Raw genomic sequence first — 26,629 nt, 5'->3', positions numbered from 1 at the left:
CATTTTTTCATGTGTTTGTTGGCCATCTGTATATCTTCCTTGGAGAAATGTCTATTCAGGTCTTTTGCTCATTTTTCCATTGATTGATTGGTTTTTTTGCTGTTGAGTTGTATAAGTTGCTTGTATATTCTAGAGATTAAGCCCTTGTCAGTTGCATCATTTGAAACTATTTTCTCCCATTCTGTAAGTTGTCTTTTTGTTTTCTTTTGGGTTTCCTTTGCTGTGCAAAAGCTTTTCAGTTTGATGAGGTCCCATGGGTTTATTTTTGCTCTAGTTTCTATTGCTTTGGGAGACTGACCTGAGAAAATATTCATGATGTTGATGTCAGAGAGTGTTTTGCCTATGTTTTCTTCTAGGAGTTTGATGGTGTCCTGTCGTATATTTAAGTCTTTCAGCCATTTGGAGTTTATTTTTGTGCATGGTGTGAGGGTGTGTTCTAGTTTCATTGCTTTGCATACAGCTGTCCAGGTTTCCCAGCAATGCTTGCTGAATAGACTTTCCTTTTCCCATTTGATGTTCTTGCCTCCCTTGTCAAAGATTAATTGACCATAGGTGTCAGGGTTAATTTCCAGATTCTCTATTCTGTTCCATTGGTCTGTCTGTCTGTTTTGATACCAGTACCACACTGTTTTGATGACTGTGGCTTTGTAGTATTTCTTGAAGTCTGGGAGAGTTATGCCTCCTGCTTGGTTTTTGTTTCTCAGGATTGCTTTGGCGATTCTGGGTCTTTTGTTGTTCCATATAAATGTTTGGATTGTTTGTTCTAGTTCTGTGAACAATGTCATGGGTAATTTGATAGGGATTGCATTGAATCTGTAGATTGCTTTGGGTAGGATGGCCATTTTCACAATATTGATTTTTCCAATCCAGGAACATGGAATATCTTTCCATTTTTTTACATCTTCTTTGATTTCTTTGATTAAGGTTTTATAGTTCTCGGCATATAGGTCCTTTACCTCTTTGGTTAGGTGTATTCCGAGGTATTTGATTTTGTGAGGTACAATTTTAAAAGGTATCGTATTTTTGTATTCCTTTTCTAATGCTTCATTGCTGGTATACAGAAATGCAACTGACTTCTGAATGTTAATCTTATATCCTGCCACTTTGCTGAATTTATTAATCAGTTCAAGGAGTTTTGGGGTTGAGTCCTTAGGGTTTTCTAGGTATAGAATCATGTCATCTGCATACAGTGACAGTTTGATCTCTTCTCTTCCTATATGGATGCCTTTTATTTCTTTTGTTTGTCTAATTGCTGTGGCTAAGACTTCCAAAACTATGTTGAAGAGCAGTGGTGAGAGTGGGCATCCCTGTCTTGTTCCAGATTTGAGTGAGAAGGCTTTCAGTTTTTCCCCATTGAGGATTATATTTGCTGTGGGTTTTTCATAAATGGCTTTGATTATATTCAGGAATGTTCCCTCTATACCCACTTTAGCGAGGGTCTTGATCATGAATGGATGTTGAACTTTGTCAAATGCTTTTTCTGCATCTATTGAGATGATCATATGATTTTTGACTTTTTTTTTGTTAATGTGGTGTATGATGTTGATTGATTTGCGTATGTTGAACCATCCTTGTGAACCTGGGATGAACCCAACCTGGTCATGGTGTATAATTTTTTTGATATGTTGTTGGATTCGGTTGGCTAAGATTTTGTTGAGAAGTTTTGCATCTATATTCATCAATGATATTGGGCGATAGTTTTCTTTTTTGGTGGTATCTCTGCCTGGTTTTGGAATGAGGGTGATGGTGGCCTCATAGAATGTCTTTGGGAGTATTCCTTCTTCTTCAACCTTTTGAAAGAGTTTAAGGAGGATGGGCACCAATTCCTCTTTATATGTTTGATAGAATTCACCTGTGAAGCCATCTGGTCCTAGACTTTTATTTGTAGGGAGTGATTTTATGACCTCTTCAATTTCATTTCTAGTGATTGGTCTGTTCAGTTGGTCTGTTTCTGCTTGATTCAGTTTTGGCAGGCTGTAAGATTCTAGAAAATTGTCCATTTCTTCCAGATTGTCAAACTTATTGCCATATAGTTGTTCATAGTATTCTTTTATGGTTTTTTGTATTTCTGCTGTATCCGTTGTGATTTCTCCTTTTTCATTTATAATTTTGGTGATTTGGGTTCTTTCTCTCCTCTTTTTAGTGAGTCTGGCCAGGGGTTTATCAATTTGGTTCACCTTTTCAAAGAACCAGCTCTTGGTTTTATTAATTTTCTCTATTGTTTTTTGAGTCTCTATTTTATTGATTTCTTCTTTGATCTTTACAATTTCCTTCCTTCTGCTGACTTTAGGACTTCTTTGTTCTTCTTTTTCTAATTCATTTAGGTGGAGGGTTAAGTTGTCAATTTGGGATCTTTCTTCTTTTTTGAGAAAGGCCTGGATTGCTATAAATTTCCCTCTGAGCACTGCTTTCGCAGCATCCCATAGATTTTGAGAGGTTGTGTCTTCATTATCATTTGTTTCAAGATAGTTTTTAATTTCCTTCTTGATTTCCTCATTGACCCATTGGTTTTTTAGTAGCATGTTGTTTAGTCTCCATGGAGTAGGTTTTTTCTCTTTCCTTTTCCCATGGTTGATTTCTAATTTCATGGCATTGTGGTCAGAGAAGATACTTGAGATAATTTCTATGCTCCTAAATTTATTGAGATTCGCTTTATGTCCCAATATGTGGTCGATTCTTGAGAATGTTCCATGAGCATTTGAGAAGAATGTGTATTCTGATTTTTTTGGATGTAGTGTCCTGAAGATATCAATTAAGTCTAACTTTTCTATTGTTTCCTTTAGGATCTCTGTTGCTTTATTGGTTTTCTGTCTAGAGGATCTGTCCATTGATGTGAGGGGGGTATTTAGGTCTCCTACTATGATTGTATTCTCATCAATATCTCCCTTTATGTCTGTTAATATTTGTTGTATGTATCTGGGTTCTCCTATGTTTGGGGCATATATGTTGATGATAGTAACATCCTCTCCTTGGATGGATCCCTTAATCATTAAATAGTGTCCTTCTTTGTCTTTCTTTATGTCTTTTGTTTTAAAGTCTATTTTGTCTGATATGAGCGTTGCAACTCCTGCTTTTCTGTCATGTCTATTGGCATGAAATACTTTTCCCCAGCCTTTCACTTTCAATCTATATGTATCTTTTGTCCTAAGGTGAGTTTCTTGTAGGCAGCATATTGAAGGTTTTTGCCGTTTTATCCACTCAGCCATTCTGTGTCTTTTGATTGGGGCATTCAGTCCATTGACATTTAAGGTGATAATTGATAGATGATTATTTATTGCCATTTGATCCTCGTGTTCCAGTTGATTCTATGGTTCTCCATTCTTCTTTTTTTTTTTTTTTTTTTTTTTTTTTTTTTTTGGTTGGATGGTCTCCTGTTATTATCTGCTTGAGTGTATTTTTTTTTTTTCATTTTTTGCAAATGCAATATTTGGTTTTGGCTTGTGGTTGCCCTGTTTTTTAAGTATGCTAACCCCTTCCCATAATTGTGTGTTTTAGCCTGATGGTCCTGTAAGTTCAAACACTTCATTATTATATTAAAATTAAGAAGAGAGACATACATACAAACAAAAAGGATTATTTACCTCCTAACATCCCTTGCCCACATTTTATGGTTTTGATGACTCTTTTATTTTTTTCTTTTTAATTTTATTTTGTTTGAAGCATGTTCATGATTAAATCTGTATGCTGGCTTATTTGAGTGACTGCTCTCTGATTGTATCTTCCTCATTCCTAGTTCTTCCTCTTCTTCTTCTTCTTCTTTTTTTTTTTTCTTTTCTTTTTTCTTCCCTTTCCTTCCTTTCTTTTTGGTTTAGAGAAGCCCTTTCAATATTTCCTTTTACCTGGGTTTTTTGTTGCTGTATTCTTTAAGTTTTTGTTTGTTGGGAAAAATTTTTATTTCCCCTTCTATTTTAAATGATATTCTTGCTGGATAAAGTATTCTAGGTTGCATATTTTTTCCTTTGAGCACTTTAAATATCTCTTGCCATTCCCTCCTGGCCTGTAGTGTTTCTGTAGAGAAATCAGCTGATACTCTTATGGGGGTTCCCTTGTAGGTAACATTCTGTTTTTCTCTTGCTGCCTTTAGGATCCTCTCTTTATCACTAACTTTTGCCATTTTTATTATGATGTGTCTTGGTGTGGGTCTGTTTGGGTTCAGTTTGTTTGGGGCCCTCTGTGCTTCTTGTATCTTGAATCCAGTATCCTTTAGATTTGGGAAGTTTCCAGCGATAATTTCTTCAAATATATTTTCCATTCCTTTATCTTTTTCTACTCCTTCTGGAATTCCTATTATGCGTAGATTGGCCCGTTTTATATTATCCCATAGGTCTCTTATATTGCTTTCCAGTTTTTTGATTCGGTTTTCTGTCTGTTGACCAGATTGAGTGATTTCCATTATTCTATCTTCCATATCACTGATTCGTTCTTCTGCATTATTCATTCTGGTTTTTACTGCCCCTAGTTCAGTTTGCATCTCTGCAAATGAATGTTCTAGTTTTTCTTGGCTCCTCCTTATATTTTCTAGCTCCTTTCTGAGGGTATCTGCATTGCTGTTCATATCTTCTCTTAATTCCTTCAGTATTTTCACTATTTCTCTTTTGAACTCCAGGTCTGTCAGACTGCAGAGATCAGTTTCATTGTTGACTGTTTTAGGTAAGTTCTCCTGTTGGTTTGACTGGGGGTGGTTTCTCAGCTTCTTCATCTTGCTTGTTGTCTTCTTTCTCCTGAGGGAGTTGTACTCTCCGTTATCGGGTAGTGTTTGCCTTGTCACTGCCCTGGAATATTTCCTGAGGGCTGTCGTTGTTGGTCAATCTTTTTTTGAGGCAGTGTGGCTTTTCTGGAGTGTTGATGGGACTAACAGTGTTTCTTTGAAGCAAAGGAGGACTTCCTGAGGGCAGACAGGACTGGGAGGTCCACCCCACGATGGTAGCAGATTTCACTTGGTTCTCAGCACCCCCTGGGGTCTTGGGCGGGTAGCAGGGCCCTTGGAGACTCAAGAGGCTCCTCCCCAGGGCAGCCCGACTCAGAAAGACCGTCTGAGATCTTTTCCCGATTCGGCCAGGCTTGTTGCAGCTTTTCTGGGCTGCAGGGGGTCCTGCCTGGAGCTGGCAGTCCTATGCAGCTGGTCCACTAGGTCTCAGCACCCCTTGGGGTCTTGGGCGGGTAGCAGGGCCTTTGGAGACTCAAGAGGCTCCTCCCCAGAACAGCCCGACTCAGAAAGACCGTCTGAGATCTTTTCCCGATTCGGCCAGGCTTGTTGCAGCTTTTCTGGGCTGCAGGGGGTCCTGCCTGGAGCTGGCAGTCCTATGCAGCTGGTCCACTAGGTCTTAGCACCCCCTGGGGTCTTGGGCGGGTAGCAGGGCCCTTGGAGGCTCAAGAGGCTCCTCCCCAGGACAGCCTGACTCAGAAAGACCGTCTGAGATCTTTTCCCAAGTCGGCCAGGCTTGTTGCAGCTTTTCTGGGCTGCAGGGGGTCCTGCCTGGAGCTGGCAGTCCTATGCAGCTGGTCCACTAGGTCTCAGCACCCCCTGGGGTCTTGGGCGGGTAGCAGGGCCCTTGGAGGCTCAAGAGGCTCCTCCCCAGGACAGCCCGACTCAGAAAGACCGTCTGAGATCTTTTCCCGATTCGGCCAGGCTTGTTGCAGCTTTTCTGGGCTGCAGGGGGTCCTGCCTGGAGCTGGCAGTCCTATGCAGCTGGTCCACTAGGTCTCAGCACCCCTTGGGGTCTTGGGCGGGTAGCAGGGCCCTTGGAGGCTCAAGAGGCTCCTCCCCAGGGCAGCCCGATTCAGAAAGACCGTTTGAGATCTTTTCCCGATTCGGCCAGGCTTGTTGCAGCTTTTCTGGGCTGCAGGGGGTCCTACCTGGAGCTGGCAGTCCTATGCAGCTGGTCCACTAGGTCTCAGCACCCCCTGGGGTCTTGGGCGGGTAGCAGGGCCCTTGGAGGCTCAAGAGGCTCCTCCCCAGGACAGCCCGACTCAGAAAGACCGTCTGAGATCTTTTCCCGATTCGGCCAGGCTTGTTGCAGCTTTTCTGGGCTGCAGGGGGTCCTGCCTGGAGCTGGCAGTCCTATGCAGCTGGTCCACTAGGTCTCAGCACCCCCTGGGGTCTTGGGCGGGTAGCAGGGCCCTTGGAGACTCAAGAGGCTCCTCCCCAGGACAGCCCGACTCCGAAAGACCGTCTGAGATCTTTTCCCCATTCGGCCAGGCTTGTTGCAGCTTTTCTGGGCTGCAGGGGGTCCTGCCTGGAGCTGGCAGTCCTATGCAGCTGGTCCACTAGGTCTTAGCACCCCCTGGGGTCTTGGGCGTGTAGCAAGGCCCTTGGAGACTCAAGAGGCTCCTCCCCGGGGGAGCCCGTCTCAGAAAAACCGTCGGAGAATTAGGTCGATCTATTCACGGCCTGGCTAGGCTTGTTCTAGCTTTTCTGGGCTGCAGGCCTTTTGTAGGGGGCTGGTGGTGTTTGGTGCTGCTTTGTGGAAGTGTAGCCCCTCCAAAGGGCAAGCAGGCCTGTGCAGGGAGAGCCCCTGCGGTGGTAGGCTTCAGGCAATTGTTGAGGCCAGCCCTCCTGGATGGCAGGCAGCCCCAGGTTCGGCGAGAGCGTAGGGGGTGGCGGGGGTGGGGGGAGGGAATGCACTGGGAAGCACAGCTTTCTGCTAGCTAGCGGGCCTGTAAGCTTGTTGTGGCGTGGGGGGTATTCTATGGGGACCCACCCCTTCTTCTCTCCCCTCCCCAGCACGGGCGCAGACCAGGCTCTTCTCCCAGGTTCCCTCTGAGGCGGCTTTCCACTTCCCCGCCCCTAGAGTATTGCTCCCTTCCTCTGCGACAGCTTTGTTTTCTAGTCTCCCAGGCAGTCTCTGCCCCGTCAAATGGTTTAGAGACCTCCCAAGCAGTTTCCGCTCTTCCCCGCCCCCCTAGCCCGGGGACTAATCTCTGGAGCCGAGGTCTCGGTGCCCAGCCCCCCCCCCCAGGCGTCCCCCGGCCCTTTCTTGGGGACTAACCTTCGGAGGCGAGGTCTCGGTGCCCAGCCCCAACCCAGGCGTCCCCCGGCCCCCTCTCGGGGACCAACCTTCAGAGCTGAGGTCTCAGTGCCCAGCCCCCACCCAGGCGTCCCCCGGCCCTTTCCCGGGGACTAACCTCTGGAGCCGAGGATTCGGTGCCCAGCCCCCACCCAGGCGTCTCAATTTTTGGTGACTGTGCCCGTAGTTCAGATGGTCCGTTGGGTTCTTGATCGTTTTTCCGTACTCCGACTTACTGCTACACTCTTCTCTGCATCTGGAGATTCCTCCGGTTCGTTTGATCTTTCCCCCGGTAGGTGACTTTCCAGGGTGCGGGATCCCTTTCTCCTCCGCAGTTCCCTTTCGGGAGCGCCCGTCCCGCTCGGATTCACCTTCTCTCACTCTCCTCTTTTCTCCCGTTCTGCCCAATAATGTCACGAATTTCTTGCCGTTATTGGAGTTTAGGTTCCTCTGCCAGCGATTGGTTGTTGTTCTGTGCGAGTCATTTCTTCTGTAGATGTGCTTTTTTTGTTGTGTTTGTGGGAGAGGGCGAGCGTGTCCCCCTACTCCTCCGCCATCTTGTCCTCCGAAATTATTTCTGTTAACAATAATTCTTGTAGTAGTGTCTTAACTATGGGTGCGTATAATATTTCTAAGTAGATGCCAGTATTTTTTTCTTCTCAAAACTGTGCAGACATCACTCCATTACCTTTTAATCTTTAATGTCCCATAAATGACAGTGATGCTGCACCTTACTTTTTTATTGTACGAGTAACAGAATTTTGAGGTCTGAATGCTTCTAGAATATTTTTCTTAAAAAAAAATCTTATCAGAATGTGTCTTTTTGTGGGTATCTTTTGTTGACTTTTCCTGGAACCCTGCCTTTTCGCCAACATATCCATGGCTGTGGAAGAATTTTCTTCAATTATATCTTTAGTAATTTCTTCTGTGCCAACTGCTCTTGTGTCTATCTTAAACTGGGTTACCATTTCTTTGGTTACCAACTTTTAGGCTTGTTTTCTTCTGCATTCTAGCAGCAGAAATATGGCCTACATATTTTCACTCAACTAAAAAGGTGAAAGTGTGCTGTTAACTGCTATACCATACTTACTACTATAAACTGTGAATATTTGTGTCAGTAGCAGACAGTAAGAGAAGATACTGTCTTTTGAGTTGGATGGTGGAGAACACAGGAATAAGTACAAATCTAGCTACAGCAGAGAGAAAGCTTAATCTGGTGAGGGTTATTATTTCATCAGAGTTTATGTTCCTCTCAGAATCTATCAATTCTAATTTCATATTTTTCTATGTATTTATGGGTATATAGCTGCAAGGCTGGAGAGGTGCATGAGAGGCTGCTAGCCAAATGCTACGTTAAACTGTAGTTAGCTTATGTACTTTCTATAGTGAGTGTCACAGAAATGGCTAAAAAGTTGGCAGAGCTGCTTAACCAAGGTTGCACACAAACTGTCCTCTTCAAGAGTGGTTCAAAATTCCAAACATAACCCTACAATTTCACTTTTAGGTACGTATCCAAGAAAATGGAAAATACACGCTCACACAAAAATGTGTGCATGAATGTGTTCATCACACTATTTCTAACAGCCAAAAAGCCGAAAAAGCCCAAATGTCCATCAACCTCTAAATGGCAAAACAAAATGTGGTATACCCATACAATGGGATATTATTCCATATGAAAAAGACAAAGTACTGATACATGCTACAATATGGATGAATCTTACAAACATGATGCTAAGTGGGGGAAAAAAAGTCAGACACAAAAGGCCACACAGTGTGTGATCCCAATTAAATGTAATGTCCAGAGTAGGCAAATCCACAGGGACACAAAGTCTACTAATTGTTCTCAGGATCTGAAGGGAGGGAGAAGTGAGAAGTGACTGCAAATGGGCATGAGTTTTCTTTTTGAGGTAATGAAATTATTCTGGAATTAGATGGTAATGATACTTGCTGCAACTTGGCAAATGTATCAAAAACCACTGAACTGTACATTTTAAGAGGGTGTGAATTTTATAGAATTTGAATTTCATTAAAAAAGTTTAAATTCCAAACATATCATTTTAATAAAGACTGGAAAGAAATTAGAAAAAATTGTAATAGTTTTCTTAGGTTTGATTTGAAAGTGATTTGCTTCATGTTTAAACATTCTGTAATTTTATTATTCAATATTTAGAATTAAAAATAAAGTTTAAATATTGTGGATGATGAGAACTGTCATCAGCACAGCTCAACCACCAATGTGTAACAGTGAACACAGCAAGCCGACACTTTCATCGGTAAATGCCAAAGAGGGTTTGATGCTGCTGGGTCTGAGTGAAAACAAAATTAGACTTTGGCAGGAAAGCTTAAAGTCATCTTGCAACCCATATATACAAATGCTATAGCGAAGCACAAGCATTGCATGTATCAGCTGCTCTAGATGACAAGGGCACATATGTCAAGAAACTTAAGTGCCATCTGCAGAGTATCTCATCTCACTATTCCAGTAATTGGTAAATTGGCAATCAGATGGCCGTGATGTTCAGTCATGTCGTTCATACTGAAAACTCCCTCAAAGTTAAGTATTTCTCTCAAGTTCCACTGGATAGCCCCTATCTGTTGGTTTTTCAAGCATTGGCTCAAGGAGAAGACAGAGCACACCATGACGTAAACAGAGAGGCCTCTGCATGTCACCCAGTCACTAGACGTTTGTAAATTTCCTTCCATGGTTGTTGAAGAGGTTAAAAAAAATGGTTAGCCAATCGCAGCCATCTGACTCACAAGAACTAGAAAGAAGAGAAAGCTGAAATTCTACTTCAAATGATAAGGAGAGGAAATCAGAACTGAGCAATGACAATAGAAATAATTAAAGAGTAAAGTTATAATTTCTCAAGAATAAATTTTCTTGGCACCAGTCTGAGGACAGTGAGGAATCACATTAAAGAAATGAGGAAATGCTAAACTAAATCTAAAACTCTACTCACTTATATACTTATCTCTCTCGTCCTTGAGTAGCCATCAACCTGACAGCTCTGTTTTCCATGATATAATTTCAATTTCATTCATTCCTTAAAAAAGCAGCATGACTTTGTAATTGTTTCTATGAGGTTCTCAAGCGTGGGCTCGCAGCACAAGTCTCTGACTTGAGCCTCAGCTTGTTCTCCTTAGAATTCCAGGCTTGATCTAAGGCACAGCACAGTGGCTGCAGAAAGCAGCACTGTGTCACAAACTTCAGAGCTAGAAAGAGACTAAATCTTAATTGCTCCTACTAAAAAAAAAAAAAATTATGTGACATGACCTATGTGACAAAAAAAAATCAATTATGTGACAAGATGGAGATGTTAGTGAATGCTATGATGGTAATCACATTAAAATATATATAAATGTATCAAATCAACACATTGTACACCTTAAGCTTACACAATACTTTATGTCAATTATATCTTAATAAAAATAATCTTTTTTCTGTCTTTTTGCCTTTGCAGGGCCACACCCATGGCATGTGGAGGTTCCCAGGCTAGGGGTCGAGTCAGAGCTGTAGTGAGCCTCGTCTGCGACCTACACGACAGCTCACGGCAACACTGGATCCTTAACCCACTGAGCAAGGCCAGGGATCAAACCCACAACCTCATGGTTCCTAGTCGGATTCATTTCCGCTGTGCCACGACAGGAACTCCCAAAATAAAATTTTAAAAAAGACTTCAGGATTGCCTGGGCATGTCGACACCCTCCTCTGGGGCTCTCCACCCATCCGAGGACCTGAGAAGCCTCCCAGGAAATGCAGTGAACCAAATGAGAGCAGAAGTGAACTGAGCATAGCACAGGTGTCCACCATTCAGCCTGACCCTTCAAGCCCAGACTCCTTTGGTCCCAGGGCAAGGAAGTGACAATAAAAGCTACAGCTTAGATACATAGATATCAGCAGCTTTTGTAAAACAAGGAGATGTTTTCAAAGGCAATGGTGGCACAAAGAGTTGATGCCCTTGGCCTACAGTTTATGCTCAGACTTTCAAAATGAACAGAAAGTAAGAAATGAGAAACTTTTGAAGTTCCTGTCATGGCTCAGCAATAACAAACCCGACTAGTATTCATGAGGATGAGGGTTCAATCCCTGGCCTGGCTCACTGAGTTAAGGACCCGGTGTTGCCGTGAGCTGTGGTGTAGGTCGCAGATGCAGCTCAGATCCCATGCTGCTGTGGCTGTGGCATAGGTTGGCAGCTGCAGCTCCAATTCGACCCCTGGCCTGGAAACTTCCATATACTGCAGGTATGGCCCTAAAAAGACAAAAATAAAAAAGAGATGAGAAACTTTTAATAATTGAACATCAATGTCCCAACTCCAAGTACAGCTACTTCATTGCACAAATTCAAAATATCTGTACGAACAGTTGGACTCATTTATACCATGAGCTGTGTTGCTACGTTTTTACAACCAACTACAAAATTAAATAAGTCATTTAAAAAATTAGTATATAACAAGTTAAACTAAGGGCTTTCATTTTCCTTTTTTCCTACAGTGATGCTTCTGGAACCAAAAAATAAATAAATAAATAAAAGAAAAGAGAACAGAACAAAGCCTTTCATACTTAGTAGCATATTATTTTGCTGGTGAACTAAATTTAGGGCTAGTTAGGCATTATAACCTTAACAGCTGTCATGGTTACATTTCTCTATTTCTAGGACTATGAAATAAATATAAAATATTTTATATATATATATATGAAAATGGGTAGTTCTACTTAAATTTTCTTCCTAGTAATAGCTAACAAGGATATGTTAACTACATATTCAAACAAATTCTTTGGAAGGAAAAAATAGACCTTTCAAAAAATAGGAAAAAACTGGCTTAATGAAACCTAAGCGAGATTTTAACATGTTCCAAAATAAAACATAGCAACATATGGAGTCACTAGCAACCAATCGTTCCTCAAACACTTGAGAACATAGCATTTGGGGGTATACATGGGGTGCTATCTTTAATACAGTAATATATGTGTGTTGAAATGTGTCCATCTTCTTCTGAGAATTAAGTAACCTAACATGTCTACTTTACATGTTTAAAATGTAAATTCCCCTTTAGCACAAACACACCCAGATGCACACACACACACACTCACTCGCTCACACATTTCTAAAAGCCAAAGAGTATCAGCAAGTTTGCTTTCCTTTCCAACTCAGACGGTTAACTCAGAAGCAGTATCTAATGATGAAAATGCTTAAAATGCACAAGTAGGTCCTCAAAGGGAATCTCTGAGGCTTTTTTCACGTGTCTGAGTTTCTCTGAACACGTTAGCTATTCTCTACTATCCCCAACTCTCCATTTTCCTACATCTTTCCACGGGAAGAGGATGGAAAAGGAAGCAAAAGGAATGAGATGGTATTGATGGGTTATAAGGCTACAGTCAACATTTTTGAATTGTTGGGTTTTTAAAGGCATGTTTATGTTGTTGAATTTAATTGAGGGATATATGAGCCTTGTAAAATGTACATGTCATTTGCCAAAAAATGAATCCATTAGCATGGATATCATTTATTGTAACTTGAATGTTACTGAACTTAACTGTATGACCAAATTAAGAACGTATGCCCAATGAAAGCATGTCATGTAGAAACATCAGAGAATATAAACTTGTATGATTTTGATAGAATGGTTGTTTAATTAATGTGGCCATTTATCTTTCAAGTAAAAAGAGAATATTTTTATAAATGAGAGAAACAGAGACACGTCTACTTCAGACAGACAAATGTCTTAGTAGAAAGATATCCAGATTTCTTAAACTCTCCAAAACAAATGCATTTGGAGAGCATTTGGAGTGAAATATAATTTTAATTTGTTTATAACATCTTTATTTTTCAACTCACAGAACTGCCCACACAGTAAGACTGAAATATTAACAGAACTGTTTTTCACTAATCCAATATCCTCCAGCAACAACAAAAAAAAACCCACACCATTTTCTTGCAGTCTAAAACCATTAAGTATTTTAAAAAGATTATTATAAAGAGCCTTCAGATTTAAATTTTGACCCTAAGAAGTAGTATGTAAATCTTTGGGCTGAAGGACTAAGTGGCATATGGGGAATCTGGAAACAGGAAGATTTAAGGGCCATTTAAATCCCCAGTTTCTCAGATGATATTAATATTTTCTTGTGTTCAGAAAGTTGCCCATCCACAAAGACAGAAGTTCACCGTTATTAAGAATTTGTTGGAAACACTCAAAATCTACTGACATTTCAGCTGAGAGCATAATATATGCTCTAAGAGTAAAATCTATTATTTACTGTTAGTGTCCCTTTCTACGATTCAGACCCCATGACAACCATTTAGGTAACAGCAACTGAACAAAATTATCATTGTATTCAAATAAAAGAGGCATCTTTCACCTATTCTAGTTTCTTAATAGAAGTTAAGATGCTTCTCTGAAATTAATTTCTGAATAAAATCCCCTTCTAAAACAGATGGGATTCTAATCGATTCTCAGATTTCTCTCCTAGTATTTACTGGTTCTTTTTAATTACAAAAAAAAAAAAAACCCACCATAAATTGTCTGTTTTACTGTCTGCGCTAATTTCATTTCATTATATCCTTGGAGTAAGCTATTATTTTCCCACTGGTTCCCATGGCATTCTTCATTATCAGCTGCTAATTGTCTAGCATTCACATAGGACTGTGAACCAAGTAGGCTGCTGCGTGGGCTGAAGTTCTAGGGGAAACTGAACAGCAAGAGGATTCTGCATTGTTATTATTGTGACACATTAGAAAGTTTCCACCCACTTACATGCCCACATCACTCTGTGGCTCAGCATCCTTACCCAGAGGGGCTGTGCACTGAAGCATGGGAAGCCATCTGCACTAGGCATCCACTTGGTGATTATCAAGGGAAGACTACACAGGGCCAAACCACTGCAACCAGGAGAGCCAGAGGTCTGGCTCCATATGGCAGGCATGAGTATTGATCTTAAAACACAGCTATGACAGGTCCATCTAAAATCGCTGTTTGTTTGTTTTTTTACCTCCTAGTCTTTAGCACAAGTGCCTGACTCAGCCCAATTACTCCCTCCCTCAAATTTCTCTCTATTTATTCTTCAATGCCTGTTTATAGATTTAAACATTTTTGAAAGATGCAAAGAGACTGGAGACTTGTAAGATGGTTTTGAGATGCACTGCTCCTTGAAATGATTCCTAATGGAGACTCAGATATTTAAAGTGAGTTACATTTGACCTTGTGGATTCAGCATGTGCCAAACAAAAGCATTAGAAGAGCCAGAACAACATGCAACATTTTACACATTTAGGTCAAGAAGGAGATGTCTCTTAACTGGCAAAGCAAACAAGGTCTATGAAAGTGGGGTTTGAGACACAGAAGCTGGTGTTTTTATTCATGTGTCTGGGGGCACCATGTTGCAAAGTCTTGTGGAACAAAGCTCTGATTTCAGAGCATGCTACATACTGATAACTTTTACCAGAAAATTGTGCCTCTTGAGACACTTGTGCCTCCTTCAGGCAGATCCTTTCAGGGTACGGAGCTCCCCTCACTACATGATAGTCAGAGGAAACTCATTTTCCTTCGTGGGCTAGACGGGAGCATTTGAATCCTATGAAACATCAAAGAGGTAGGATGATGGCTTTAAGCTAAGCCTCACTCACTGGTGCATCCAGGTGAGGCCAGTTTCTAGGGGATTTTACTCCAGGGCTTTGAAGCTTAAGAATGTGATATTCAAAGTTTTCTTAGAGACGCTCAGGCTCTTAAGGACTACTTCACTCTGATTAAACCAGCCAGAGGCTGAAAGGCAGAGAGGCAGAGGAGATACAAAAAGAGCACTTGGCCCTGAATGAGGATGTTCAGGTCCAGCCCTGAGCCACCTAACTCTACAACCCAGGGTGATGTGAGGTACCGACAACAGGCCTGTGTCTTAACTTCGTGACTTTTCCAATAATAACACATGGGATAAATCAGGACACCAACTTTGATACTATAATGGTTATTCCTGGTCCAGGAACAAGAACCAATCCTGTGTCTAAAGAACTACAATCAACCTCCTACAGATGGCTCTGTTTACGATGAAACGACAGTTCCCAAGGTTGCCTGGTGAGCCACAAATAAAAGCAAGAAAAGGTGAATATTCTTGAGGCCCATCTCCACCCACCTGCAGGGCAGATGATTCAACAATCTTCTCTCAAGGACCCTCTCACTCAGATCCCAGGATGGCTGTTAACATCAGAACTCCTGACCTCTGGTCAGAGCCAGAACCCTGATTACACACCATTATTCTCAACCTTTTCTTTCTATATGCCTGAAACACCACCAGACTTTTCTGATTTAGGGTTCTCTTTCTATCAACCACTCTCACAAAGCTCCACCCCTTTGCTCACCTCTCAGAGTTCTTAAGAGTCTTAAATATGCTGTGTGATCCCCACATGAACAAGAATTCCTTTACATTTTTCATGTGTTCTCATGACTTCAGCCTTCACTGAGGGCTACCAAGTCTGTGCCTATGATCCGAAACTCTAACACATACATCTCTCCTGGGCATTGCCCAAATTAGTGAGCCTAGGAGTCAAACCCATTATCCTCTCCAAAAACTCTCTGAATCCTCCAAATCTCTGCCATTGCATTCGTAGTGCAGGACTGTCGTCAAACCCTTACAATCCTGAGGCCAGGCTGCCACAAAAACCCCCAAACGAACATTATCTTCCATCTCCTTTCCCTTTTACTTTTTTTTTTTTTTTTTTTTAGATTTTTAAAATAAGCCTAGTTTAAGTTTTCAACTGTTTCCTTCTTTTTTTCTTTCGCTCTCTCTCTTTCTTTTTGCCTTTTTAGGGCTACACCTGCAGCATATGGAAGTTCCCAGGTTAGGGGAACTGCCGGCCTACACCAGAGCCACAGCAATGCCAGATCTGAGCTGCAACTGCAACCTACACCACAGCTCATGGCAACACTGGATCCCTAACCCACTGAGCAAGGCCAGGGATTGAACCCACATCCTCATGGATACTAGTCAAGTTTGTTACCACTGAGCCACAATGGGAACTCTTCTGTTTTGTTTTATTTTTGTTGTTTAGTTTCTTAAAAATGTTATTTGGGTCTCTGGTAAAGAGGACTTAGCTGGAGTAAGCCACTTTACTAAACTTAGAGGACAGTAGGTTCAGGTAGAGATCAACCATGGCTGACCACTTATTATCCACCCACATGCACACTTATGCTGGACACTGCCAGATCCCTCACAACTCCAACCCATCCTACTAGCCCCTAAGGAGTTAGCTATGTAAACCACAGACCCACACTCAAGCAGAAGAGCTCCTAGGATTCTCCACTGCCTAAAGGTTAAAGCTCAAACTAGCACCATAACATCTGGGACTCTTTCCAAATCAGCTCCAAGCTGCCTTTCCCAGTCTGGTCACCAAGCACACGTCTCAGGTCCTGTGCTTAGCTTTACCAGATACTTACTATTTGCTAAACATGACATGTACTTTCAAACTTCCAAGTATTTCCTCATAGGAATCCCTCTCCCTGGTCTGACCTTTTCCCAACAGGTGAAGTTCTGCTCATCCACCAGAAAGGCAACTCTTCTGCAAAGCCTATTCCTGCCCCACCAAGCAGCATCTATGACTGTGCCCTTTGTACAGTGCTTAGACCTTTGCACTTAGCTCAGAACATTGCATTATTGTTGGTTTAATCCAGCTGAAGTCCCCACCAGACTGCAAACTTACTGAAACAGAGATGGTGTATCCTTACTCATCTTTATAATCCTGATACCTCATTCATAATAGATCCATGATGCATGTTTAATTAAGTTAAAAATCATAATTCCCATGATTATATTTATTATATTTTAATATATATATATATTTTTTGTACTGGTGGGGTTATTGCATTGAGTCAGCACTGAATTAGAGTAAGGAATGAGAGAAGTCTCAGGAATTTTCCTTAAGAAAATGAATCCCATATCCAGTGTGTTCTCGCTGTCTGCAACACTCATTTGGTTCTGCTGCTCTTGCCTTATGGTTTCGGTTCATGACTGTTTCAGGGCTTGCAGTCAACTAGCAGGCTGGGAAAGCCATTATCCTAAAACTGTTGATTTGGAAGAGCCCTCGAGGACATTGATTCGACCAGAAAAATAAAGACAAGGGCCAAAGAGGCCAAGAGACCTGCCCAAAATACCCAACATTACAGTGGCAGAGCTGAGACCAGGCCTGGGTTTCCCCATGCCTTCTCATATTGCTGATTTCACCAGGCTGCACTGCTCTTCCCTGAAATCCTCCCATAGAAGCACAGCCTCTTTGGAATAGCTCCCATCTCTTCAGCAAGAACTTCCAACATCCCACTAGATGAAGCAATCTGGTATACATGATGCTGACTGACAGCCATCAGCATTTACTCGAACACCTGGAGAGGCTGGGCAACTCCCAACTCTGCCATCCAAGCCATTCCTTCTCTGTCCCTATCTCTGGGCACATGTTCTTCACAGAGAAAGCCAGTTTCAAACCTGCTAATCACTGAAGACAACAATTACGCCTCCCCAATTTTTTCTCTCACCTAAAGAATTGTAGTTTCTTCAACTATTCCACACAACATACAGTTGTAACTCCTCAGTTTTACTGGTTGCCCTTCTCTGTTCCACAGAATAAATCCTATCCCTAAGCAGCTCTCGTCTTTGAAAAGAGAATAGAAATAAAGCCTTTGGGGAAAAGAAAAGTCCTCCAATGCCTAGGTCTCAATTTTTTTTCAATGCAAAATTGCCATTTCTAACAGATATCCTAATAGTAAGATGCAAGGCCCATCAATATAAAACATTACATGAGAATGTTCTGTTTTTGAACCAGGTTGCTTTTGGTAGAGACCTAGGGAGGAGAAACTACATGCCTTATACAAGTACCTAAGAAAAATCTGTAGGGCCACATCCTGGAAGATAAGCAAATCAAACTAAAACTTTGCAGAATGAATGAAAACATCAAGACATACTCTCCTACTTTCTGTCCTTTCAGCCCTCATCCCAAGTTTAGGAAGCACTCACTAAAATATCAATTCAAAACCAAAAATATTCCATACATATCTTTCATAAGATCACAACCATCTAAACCCCTGCAGAGGTTGTTTCAGAATCCCACCGTGAGTAGAAAAACAGAAAAGAAATTTCTCTCTCAGCCTAACATCACTTCCAGCTAAACTTTCATTATTTAAGCCTGGTGGAGTCCCATTTTGAGAACCCTACTGATAGCTCCACTGAAGAGAGGAAAGATTGAATACAGCCTGTTCTCCCACGTGGAAAACTGACCTGAGATTATTCCTCCAACAGTTCAACTGCCGACTGAGCACCCACTCGTGGCTGGACTTGATTCCTAACTCTAAGAAGTTTAATAAAGATTTTTAAGGAACGCTTCATATATGGAATCTTTCTTTTCTTCTTTCCTTCCTCCCTCTCTTTCTTTCTTTCTTGTCTTTTTAAGGCTGCACCCGCGGCATAAGAGATTCCCAGGCTAGGGGTCTAATTGGAGCTATAGCTGCCAGCCTACACCACAGCCACAGCAACACAGGATCTGAGCCACATCCGCAACCTACACCACAGCTCATGGCAACGCTGGATCCTCAACCCCCTGATCAAGGTCAGGGATCGAACCTACATCCTCAAGGATGCTAGTCAGATTCATTTCCACTGAGCCATAACGGGAACTCCATACATGGAATCTTTATGTCACACAAAACAAGACTTGAAGAAGGAGACTTGTCAATCAGTTGTGAAATAAGAAAAAATTTTAAAGGAGGTTGAGTGACTTAGCAAGAAGCACTCCAACAACTTAGTTTAAAAATGTCCTGTTTTTAAAGTTCCTGTTGTGGCTAAGCAGGTTAAGGACCCAATGTTGTCTCTGTGAGGACACAGGTTCACTCCCTGGCCTCACTCAGTGAGTTAAGGATCCAGAGTTGGCACAAGAGCTGCAGTGTAAGTTGGAGTTGTGGCTCAGATCCAGCATTGCTGTGGCTGTGACATAGCCTATAGCTGCAGCTCCAATTCAACCCCCAACCCAGAAACTTCCATATGCTGCAGGTGCAGCCATAAAGAGGAAAAAAAAATCCCATTACCCACGTTTGTAAGCATGCCTTATCTTATTAATAGTTCTAAAATGAAAACAAGGCCAATATCTGAAACCTGTAATTTATGTAATATACCTTGTGAAACTGCAGGAAGTTACTCTAGTCTTCCAATTTTTCTGGACATCTTTAACACTGATAAACAAATTAGTTTGACTGATGAATAACAGTTTGGTATATATGGCCAAAGAAGACTTGCCTGGCAAAGGCAAAGAACTTCTTCTGCCTTGGGATGAATTTCAGATTTTTACCTGGCTCCAGATATTTTCTGAAATGCTTGCTGACTTGTCTTTAGATGCCATCCTTAAGATAATTTTTTTTTTTTTGTCTTTTCTAGGGCCACACTCGCAGCATATGGAGGTTCCCAGGCTAGGCGTCTAATCGGAGCCTACGCCACAGCCATAGCAACTCAGGATCCTTAACCCACTGAGTGAGGCCAGGGATCGAACCCACAACCTCATGGTTCCTAGTCGGATTCGTTAACCACTGAGCCACGACGGGGAACTCCCCAAGATAAATCATTCTGATTATCTACACACTGGAAATCAAGGGCCTGTCCCACCCTTCATTGAGACAGAAAGACTAGAACGTGCTGTTGGGAAAGAGGGACATTTGCAGCCTAGGTATCAAGGTCCATCCATCTGGGGAAGAGACACTGGAGTGAGCCATGGTGCCAAGAAGAAAGAAGGGAGATTGCGTCTGTCATGGAAGAGGGGGAACTGGGGGCTGAAGCAAGAGGATACAGTGAAAGGCACTGAGCAGGAGGCTCCATCTCATGGAGCATTCTGGAGAAAGAGTGAAGGAGCAAGACTCTCTCCTGGTCACTCAGGACGGCAAGAAGCAGCCCAGCTTGCAGGGCAGAAGTGGAGGGTTAACAACACAGATGGCAAAGACTAAGAAAAAGAAACAGTTACTCCTTCCCCGAGGTAAAGACTACCCTGAAGAGTGAGGACAGTGCTGTAGACCTGAACTACTACTGAGTTATTTATGAATTGGTGCCTTAATGGTGAGGCTGTGAATCTCAGAGCTCTTGAGGGCCCTGTGACAATGAAGCATCTCACTAGGGGTTGCTAGGGGGCCAGTTAGTGGCTTATAAGGTCCGCAGCAGTGGCCAGTCCAAGGCAGACAGGCAGAGAACTTTATCTGTAAAAACGACAGGGATGTCATTTTTATTTTTAATTGAAGTGTAGTTGATGTACAATGTTGCGTTCGTTTCTGGGGTACAGCCAAGTGATCCAGTTATACTTACATATAATAGCTTGCATCTGCTAATCTCCAACTCTGGTCCATCCCTCCCCTCTCCCCATGCCCACAGCAACCACAGCCTCCAACAGGGATGTCTTTGTCCTGCAGATCCCAACTAAGATAACAGGAAGTGGGACAAAGCCTCCCCAGGGTGACATGCCATCCCAGACTTTCCCTTGGATCCTAACAGGGTTAGGGTCAGGGTCAGGGTTAACCCTAAAAACTGAAGCTTCTTTAAGGGAAAGGAACAAATGTCTCTGCCAGGCCCAGGCAGCCCCTCCTTTCTGTAGAGGCTTCTTCGAGAGCTGGTGGAGGCTGAGTCAGGAACTATTCTGGTGGGGGAGGGGTGGGGAGGAGGCAAAGGCTCCAACAGAGCCTTTTGTGACTGTTCCAGCAGAAGGCCCCCAAGGCCAGCATAACTTATCGGCCTTGTCACCCACCTCTGGATACTGGTGGGTTATAAGGACAGTTGATCAGAGGTTTCCAGAGAAGCCTCCCCACCCTAACCTGGGTTACAAAATGGAAAATTGGTGGTGGGGTGCGGGGGGAGTAGGGAAGGAGCCCAGCAAGACCTGAATCTCCAGGGAAGCTACTCAGAACAAAGGCAAGCATAATAATTATTATTATATTTTACACTACCTGACATTTACCATGTGCCAGGCACTTTACACTCATTTAAATCTCACAGCAGTCCTCTGAGGTTGGAACTATGATTATCATTTAACAGATGAGAAAAAAGCTGGGGTTTGGAGAGAAACTTATCTGAAGTTGAGGCATAGAAGGTGGCAGGGCCACAGCTTGACCCTGGTGGATGGCCAGAGTCCCTGGTTTTCATCACCAGGGTATCCTGCCTCATCAAGGGTTTTTGTTTTTTGTTTTTTGAGCCTCGTCTGCAATAGACACTGCTGGGGGTGGAGTTGGGGCACTCTAGTGACTGTGAGGAAAGCACTTCTAGCCTGAAGTCCAGTGTGGAGCAAGAATTTAGCAGTGAGGACAGGAGGACCTGGGCCACAGCCTGACCCAGCTGAAGGAAACAGAGAACATGAGAAATAAAGAGGATGCCCCCCCGGAAACCAAGGTAAAAAGGGTGAAATAAAATCAGTGCCAAGCCTGGAAGGAGGACGGTAATAAGAACTACGTTGCTGTAACTTGGTGCATCTGCTTATTCTACATATTCCGTTCATTTCCAGAGATTCCCTCTCATCATTATAAAAATGATCATGCACATAAACAGATGACTGCAAAAAAACTGGTATGAAACCAGCCTTGCCAGAGAAGTTAAAAGGGAAAAGAAAAAAAATAGGAGAAAGACTGCTAATCCTAAAATTGGGAGTTGAAAAGCCCCCAAGGATGACATCAGCTTAAATTGTCCTAGAAAAGAATGACAGCAAGCTGGCTCAGGGAACTTTCTGTTTGGGGCTGGCCCATTTTACCACAAGGGACAGAGAGCAGGATGACTGGGATGAGGGGACACGGGAAACACCTGACTATGTCCTCCGGCTGCTCCTCTTCCTCTTCCTCCTTGGGTGCCATTTAGGGATTCAGATGGGTCCCTCTAGAAATTTATACCCTGAAGCCCTAACCCCCGGTATCTCAGAATGTGACTGTATTTGGAGACAAGGTCTTTAAAGAGGTGATTACATTCCAGTGAAGTCATTCGGGTGGGGCCCACATCCAGTAGGACTGGTGCCTTTAGAAGCAGAGGAAATGTAGGCAGAGGCGTGTGCACACACAAGGAAAAGACCACATGAAGGCAAATGGGGAATGCAGCCATCTAGAAGCTAGGAAGAGAGGTCTCAGAACAAGAGCAGCCCACTGACGCCTTGATCTGGGACATCCAGCCTCCAGAACTGAGAAAATCCATTTCTGTCACTTAAGCCACCCAGTCTGTGGTATTTGTCATGGCAGCCCTGGCAGATTAATACAGGGGCCTTCTCTTGAACTCCAAGGGTATATCTGAGAATTACAAGCTGCCTCACTGAATAAACATTTACATTTGCTGACCCTAAAAGAGCCTGATAATCACTTCTTAGAAGGGATTACGTACAGAGTGGGTACAGGGGGGAAAATGCTGATGGTCCCTCCAGATTTCGGCAGCTACCTTTCCAAGCACCACGCTCTCTGCTCATGTCCTTCTTGCATCCATTATGATGCAGTCTCTGCAGATTTTGTTTCTATGCTCTTGGTCCCCTAAATTCATCCTCCACCAAATTCATCTCCACCAAGTACTGTTTTTACCCTGTCACTCACCTTCAACAGTGGTGATGGTTTCTCATTAGCTACAAAATACAGCTCAATTTCCTTTACTTGTCCCATAAGGCTATGAAGGATCCAGTCCCTACCCATCTCCCCAAGGAGGGCAATAAAATCGATCTACAAGGCTGTTTGGGAGGAACTAAGCACAGGGTTGGCACATGCTAAGAGCATGATGAATGCTAGCTTCTCTTCAACATCACCTTTCACTGGCTCCAATCTTTTTTTTTTGATGGCTGTTCAGCAGTTAGTCATGATGTTGGTGTTTTGGTGAGAAGAGGTGAGTACGAGTCCTTCTACACCTCCACCCTGTCTCCTCTCAACATCACATTTTGCTGCAAAAGTGCTTGGCCTGTGAGTTTAGGACTTTCTTCCGGGTGAGTCACCTAAGGACTCTTACAAGGATATTTCTAATGTCAATTATGTTTAGTTTGTTATTGATCTTTCTTTGCTTTGTGGCAGGCACAGAGTAGGTGCTTTCTAAATACAAACTCTGGAATGACTTTTTAAAAACAATTCAACAAGGACATAGGAAAATAAATGACACAGAAATTTTTAGTATAACATTTTTCATAATCATAAGGGTTTTGGTAACCTGAGCAAAGGGCACCAATACTCTGGCCCTTTAGCCAGGGCTTGGAAATACTGCAGCTGAGAGAACCTTTATTTAACTATATTGCTTTAATGGAATTTGAGTTGTACAGGGAATGTTTTAATTATCAGAATCTTCTTTAGAAAAAGCCTTGGAGATCTGAGATAAGTTTACATATTATTATATGAATCACAATTTACTTTAAGAGCTTATCTAAATCCCATCTGTTTGATTGGAAAAGGGAACTCGGAATGAATCCATCTCATTTTCAGTTTTCTTCCTTGGAGAGAATCGTGATTGAAAGTTAGCATAGAGTTATGTGCTGCCTTTTTTGATGGTTTCCAGAGGAAGTTTTAGGGTTTCCATAGTAATGCATAAGGAGTCGCTATTTTCTGCCACAATTTCCCAGCAAAGAGAAGAGCATTGGTAACTGATTTAGTATAAATGAAAAACTTGGGAGTAGATCATTCTAAATTTGTTCCGGCTATTGGGGGATGGGTGGCATGGAGCATCGTACTATCAACTGAAGGTGACCAACTCTCAGCTTTGTAAGGCGAACAATGCTGTTACTGATCTTCCAGTGGCAATGCCAACGAAATCCTAGGCATTTTCACCAGGTGTGAGACAGGTAAGGTCCCACCATACTGACACTAAGATTCAAAAGAGAGTTTGTACTTAAGAAAACACTGAAGCAGCTGCGTGTCCTCCAGCTGCTCCCTTTTCCATCTCTCTCTCCCTCTCCCTTTTTCTCTCTTCTTTTCCCAAACTTTCCCTCTGCTCTATGCCCCCTCCTCTCCTTCTTGTTCCACCTCTGCTCTTATGAATGTGGTCTCAGCTGTGCTGAAGACAGAGGGGAGTGGTACAGGATGCTGGTTGAGTCAACTCCCCCCCACCACCATCCCCCTCTCCCCCTGCCTGGGCACTGTCTCTGGCATCTTTTCATCACCCTGAGGCTGCTGGGCCTGGCATGTTCCCTTCCTGGTAACAATTCAGCCTGTTTTCAGGTTTTTTAAAAATAGCAGCACTTTACCTCATGTCACAAAGTGTACCTGTGCATCCTTGTTTTGTTAAATCGGAACAAATTGTTCTCGGTGAATTTAGAGGAACTAAAAAGGCCTCCTCAGCAGCTGTCCAGTGTAACTGAGGACTTGTCTGACAGACAACAAAGCCACAGAAAGGATTGCACCAGGGACACTGTTACCACCCACCTCAGGGGGGGTCAGAAAGGGACTTCCCAGTGGGTGGTGACAGCTCCATGGTTCCATCTGCAAGAGCTTCAGAGTCTACATTTGCTTTAAACTGATTTTGCTTTGAAATAGGATGCCATTATGATTTTCAAAGTTGGTTATTATTCATAATCGCTGGAACAAGCACAGTGTTAATGGCAACCATACCGAATGGTTCAGAATTTTTTTCTCTGCTTATTTCGGAGAGTTAAGTGATTTGCTAAGCTCTAGAATACTCACGGTGATCATTTGCTTTAGCAGAAGACAAACCTCTTGACCTTGCCCATCACATAGGGAAGTCCCTTCAAAGTAAAATGCATGAGCTTAAGGTTTAACTTAGCTTTTAAGTTTCATTTAACAGTTGTCTACTCCTACCTATGTTCCACCTTCCTCTTCTTTTTTGGTTAGTCACTGAGGCAGTTGCTAATAAAGTCTTTGACCAGTCAAAGTCATTGTCTTGACACACAGCTACTTTAGGTAGGCAGGAAGACTTCCTTCCCCCTCCTTTCCATGCAGACCTGCAGAGCATTGGGAAAGTTTCCAAAGAGAACAGAACTTTTGTTACTGCTTTTTCTATGGCAGAAATGAAGGTCCACATGAGGTACAGACTCCCCAGATATGATGTGGTTGGGGGGTTTAGGGGTTAGAGAACTAAAGGTAAGAAGATTGGGAACTTCTCCCTGCTGTGACAGTGTGAAACCCCAGAGAGTTACATGACTGCGGTCAGGCCCAGAATTCATTCCTTCATCCATGCATCCATCCAACATATATTGAAGGAACACCTGCTTGCACAGGATGTAGAGAGATAAGCATGGCACACAGATGTCCTGCCTTCAAGAAGCTTGTGGTCCAGAGAGGAATGACCACTCTCACTTTCCTCTGATGCCTCTCCTTCCCCCTCCCTCCACACATGTACACACCCATACAATGTTTCAGGGAGGAAACTTTACAGGAAGAAGCCACATACATTTAGGCTAAAAGTTTAATTTATGGAGTTTCCGTTGTGGCTCAGTGGTTGACGAATCCGACCAGGAACCATGAGGTTGCAGGTTCAATCCCTGGCCTTTCTCAGTGGGTTAAGGAGCCAGCGTTGCTGTGAGCTGTGGTGTAGGTCGAAGACATGGCTCGGATCTGGCGTTGCTGTGGCTGTGGGGTAGGCTGGCAGCTACAGCTCTGATTTGACCCCTAGCCTGGGAACATCCATATGCCGTGGGTGCGGCCCTAGAAAAGGACAAAAAAAAAATAAAGTTTAATTTAAATTCTCAATCCAAAGAAGACAAATGGATAGCCAATAGACATATGAAAAGATGCTCAACATCATTAATTATTAGAGAAATGCAAATAAAAACCACAATGAGGTACCATCTCACACTGGTCAGAATGGCCATCATTAACAAGTCAACAAATAACAGATGCTGGAGAGGGTGTGGAGAAAAGGGAATCCTCTTTCACTGTTGGTGGGAATATAAATTGATGCAACACTATGGAAAACAGTACAGAGGTTCCACATAAAACTAAATATAGAACTACCATATGATCCATCAATCCCACCTCTGGGCATATAACTGGACAAAACTACAGTTGAAAAAGATACATGCACCTCTATGTTCACTGCAGCACTATTCACAATAGCCAAGACATGGAAACAACCTAAATGCACATTGACAGACTAATGGATTAAGAAGATGTGGTACATATACACAATGGTATACTACTTGGCCATAAAACAGAATGAAATAATAGCATTTGCAGAAACTTAGATGCAACTAGAAATTCTCATGCTAAGTGAAGTAAGTCAGAAAGAGAAAGACAAATACCATATGATAATATACGTGGAATCCAAATTATGGCACAAATGAACCTATCTATAAACAGAAACAGACTCATAGACACAGAGAACAGACTTGTGGTTGCCAAAGGGGAGGAGGGGCAGTGGGATGGACAGGAAGTTTGGGGTTAGTAGATGCAAACTATTACTTTAGAATGCGTAAGCAATGAGGTCCTACTGTATAGCACAGGGAACTATATCCAATCTCTTGGAATAGAACATGATGGAAAATAGTATGAGAAAAAGAATGTATATATATGTGTGTATGATGGGGTCACTATGCTGTAGAGCAGAAATTGGCACAACACTGTAAATCAACTACATTTTAATTTTAAAAATACAAAAAAAATCTTTTAAATAATTGTCTAAGGATAAAGAAAACTTTATGAAACGAGGTGCTGTAACAAGGCAGAGA

General features: G+C 42.5%; 1 protein-coding gene across 14 annotated transcripts in view; it reads right to left on the bottom strand.

Annotated features, from left to right (window-relative positions):
* The window catches only part of SYT16 (synaptotagmin 16), a 295,384-nt gene that overhangs the window by 162,722 nt on the left and 106,033 nt on the right, over positions 1-26,629 (bottom strand). For 2 of the 14 annotated variants that reach the window (XM_084983002.1, XM_084982986.1), the window contains exon 1: positions 24,762-24,904. The exons of 11 other annotated variants lie outside the window; for them this stretch is intronic. Coding sequence is in view for 1 of the 3 variants with exons in the window: in XM_084983004.1 (XP_084839130.1) it covers positions 24,762-24,915 (154 nt within the window). In the remaining 2 variants the exon portion in view is untranslated. Of the gene's footprint in view, positions 1-24,761; positions 24,942-26,629 lie in introns of those variants that run through there. One more of the 14 variants, XM_084983004.1, reaches the window with a different exon arrangement.

The sequence above is a fragment of the Sus scrofa genome, chromosome 1 (assembly GCF_054392235.1).
Source record: "Sus scrofa isolate SSC_HxYL_T2T_F1_AM1 chromosome 1, Sscrofa_HxYL_maternal_Yorkshire_Landrace_v2.0, whole genome shotgun sequence".
NCBI lineage: Eukaryota > Metazoa > Chordata > Mammalia > Artiodactyla > Suidae > Sus > Sus scrofa.
The sequence above is the reverse complement of the archived record's forward strand: the minus strand, read 5'-3'. Positions and strand labels throughout refer to the sequence as shown.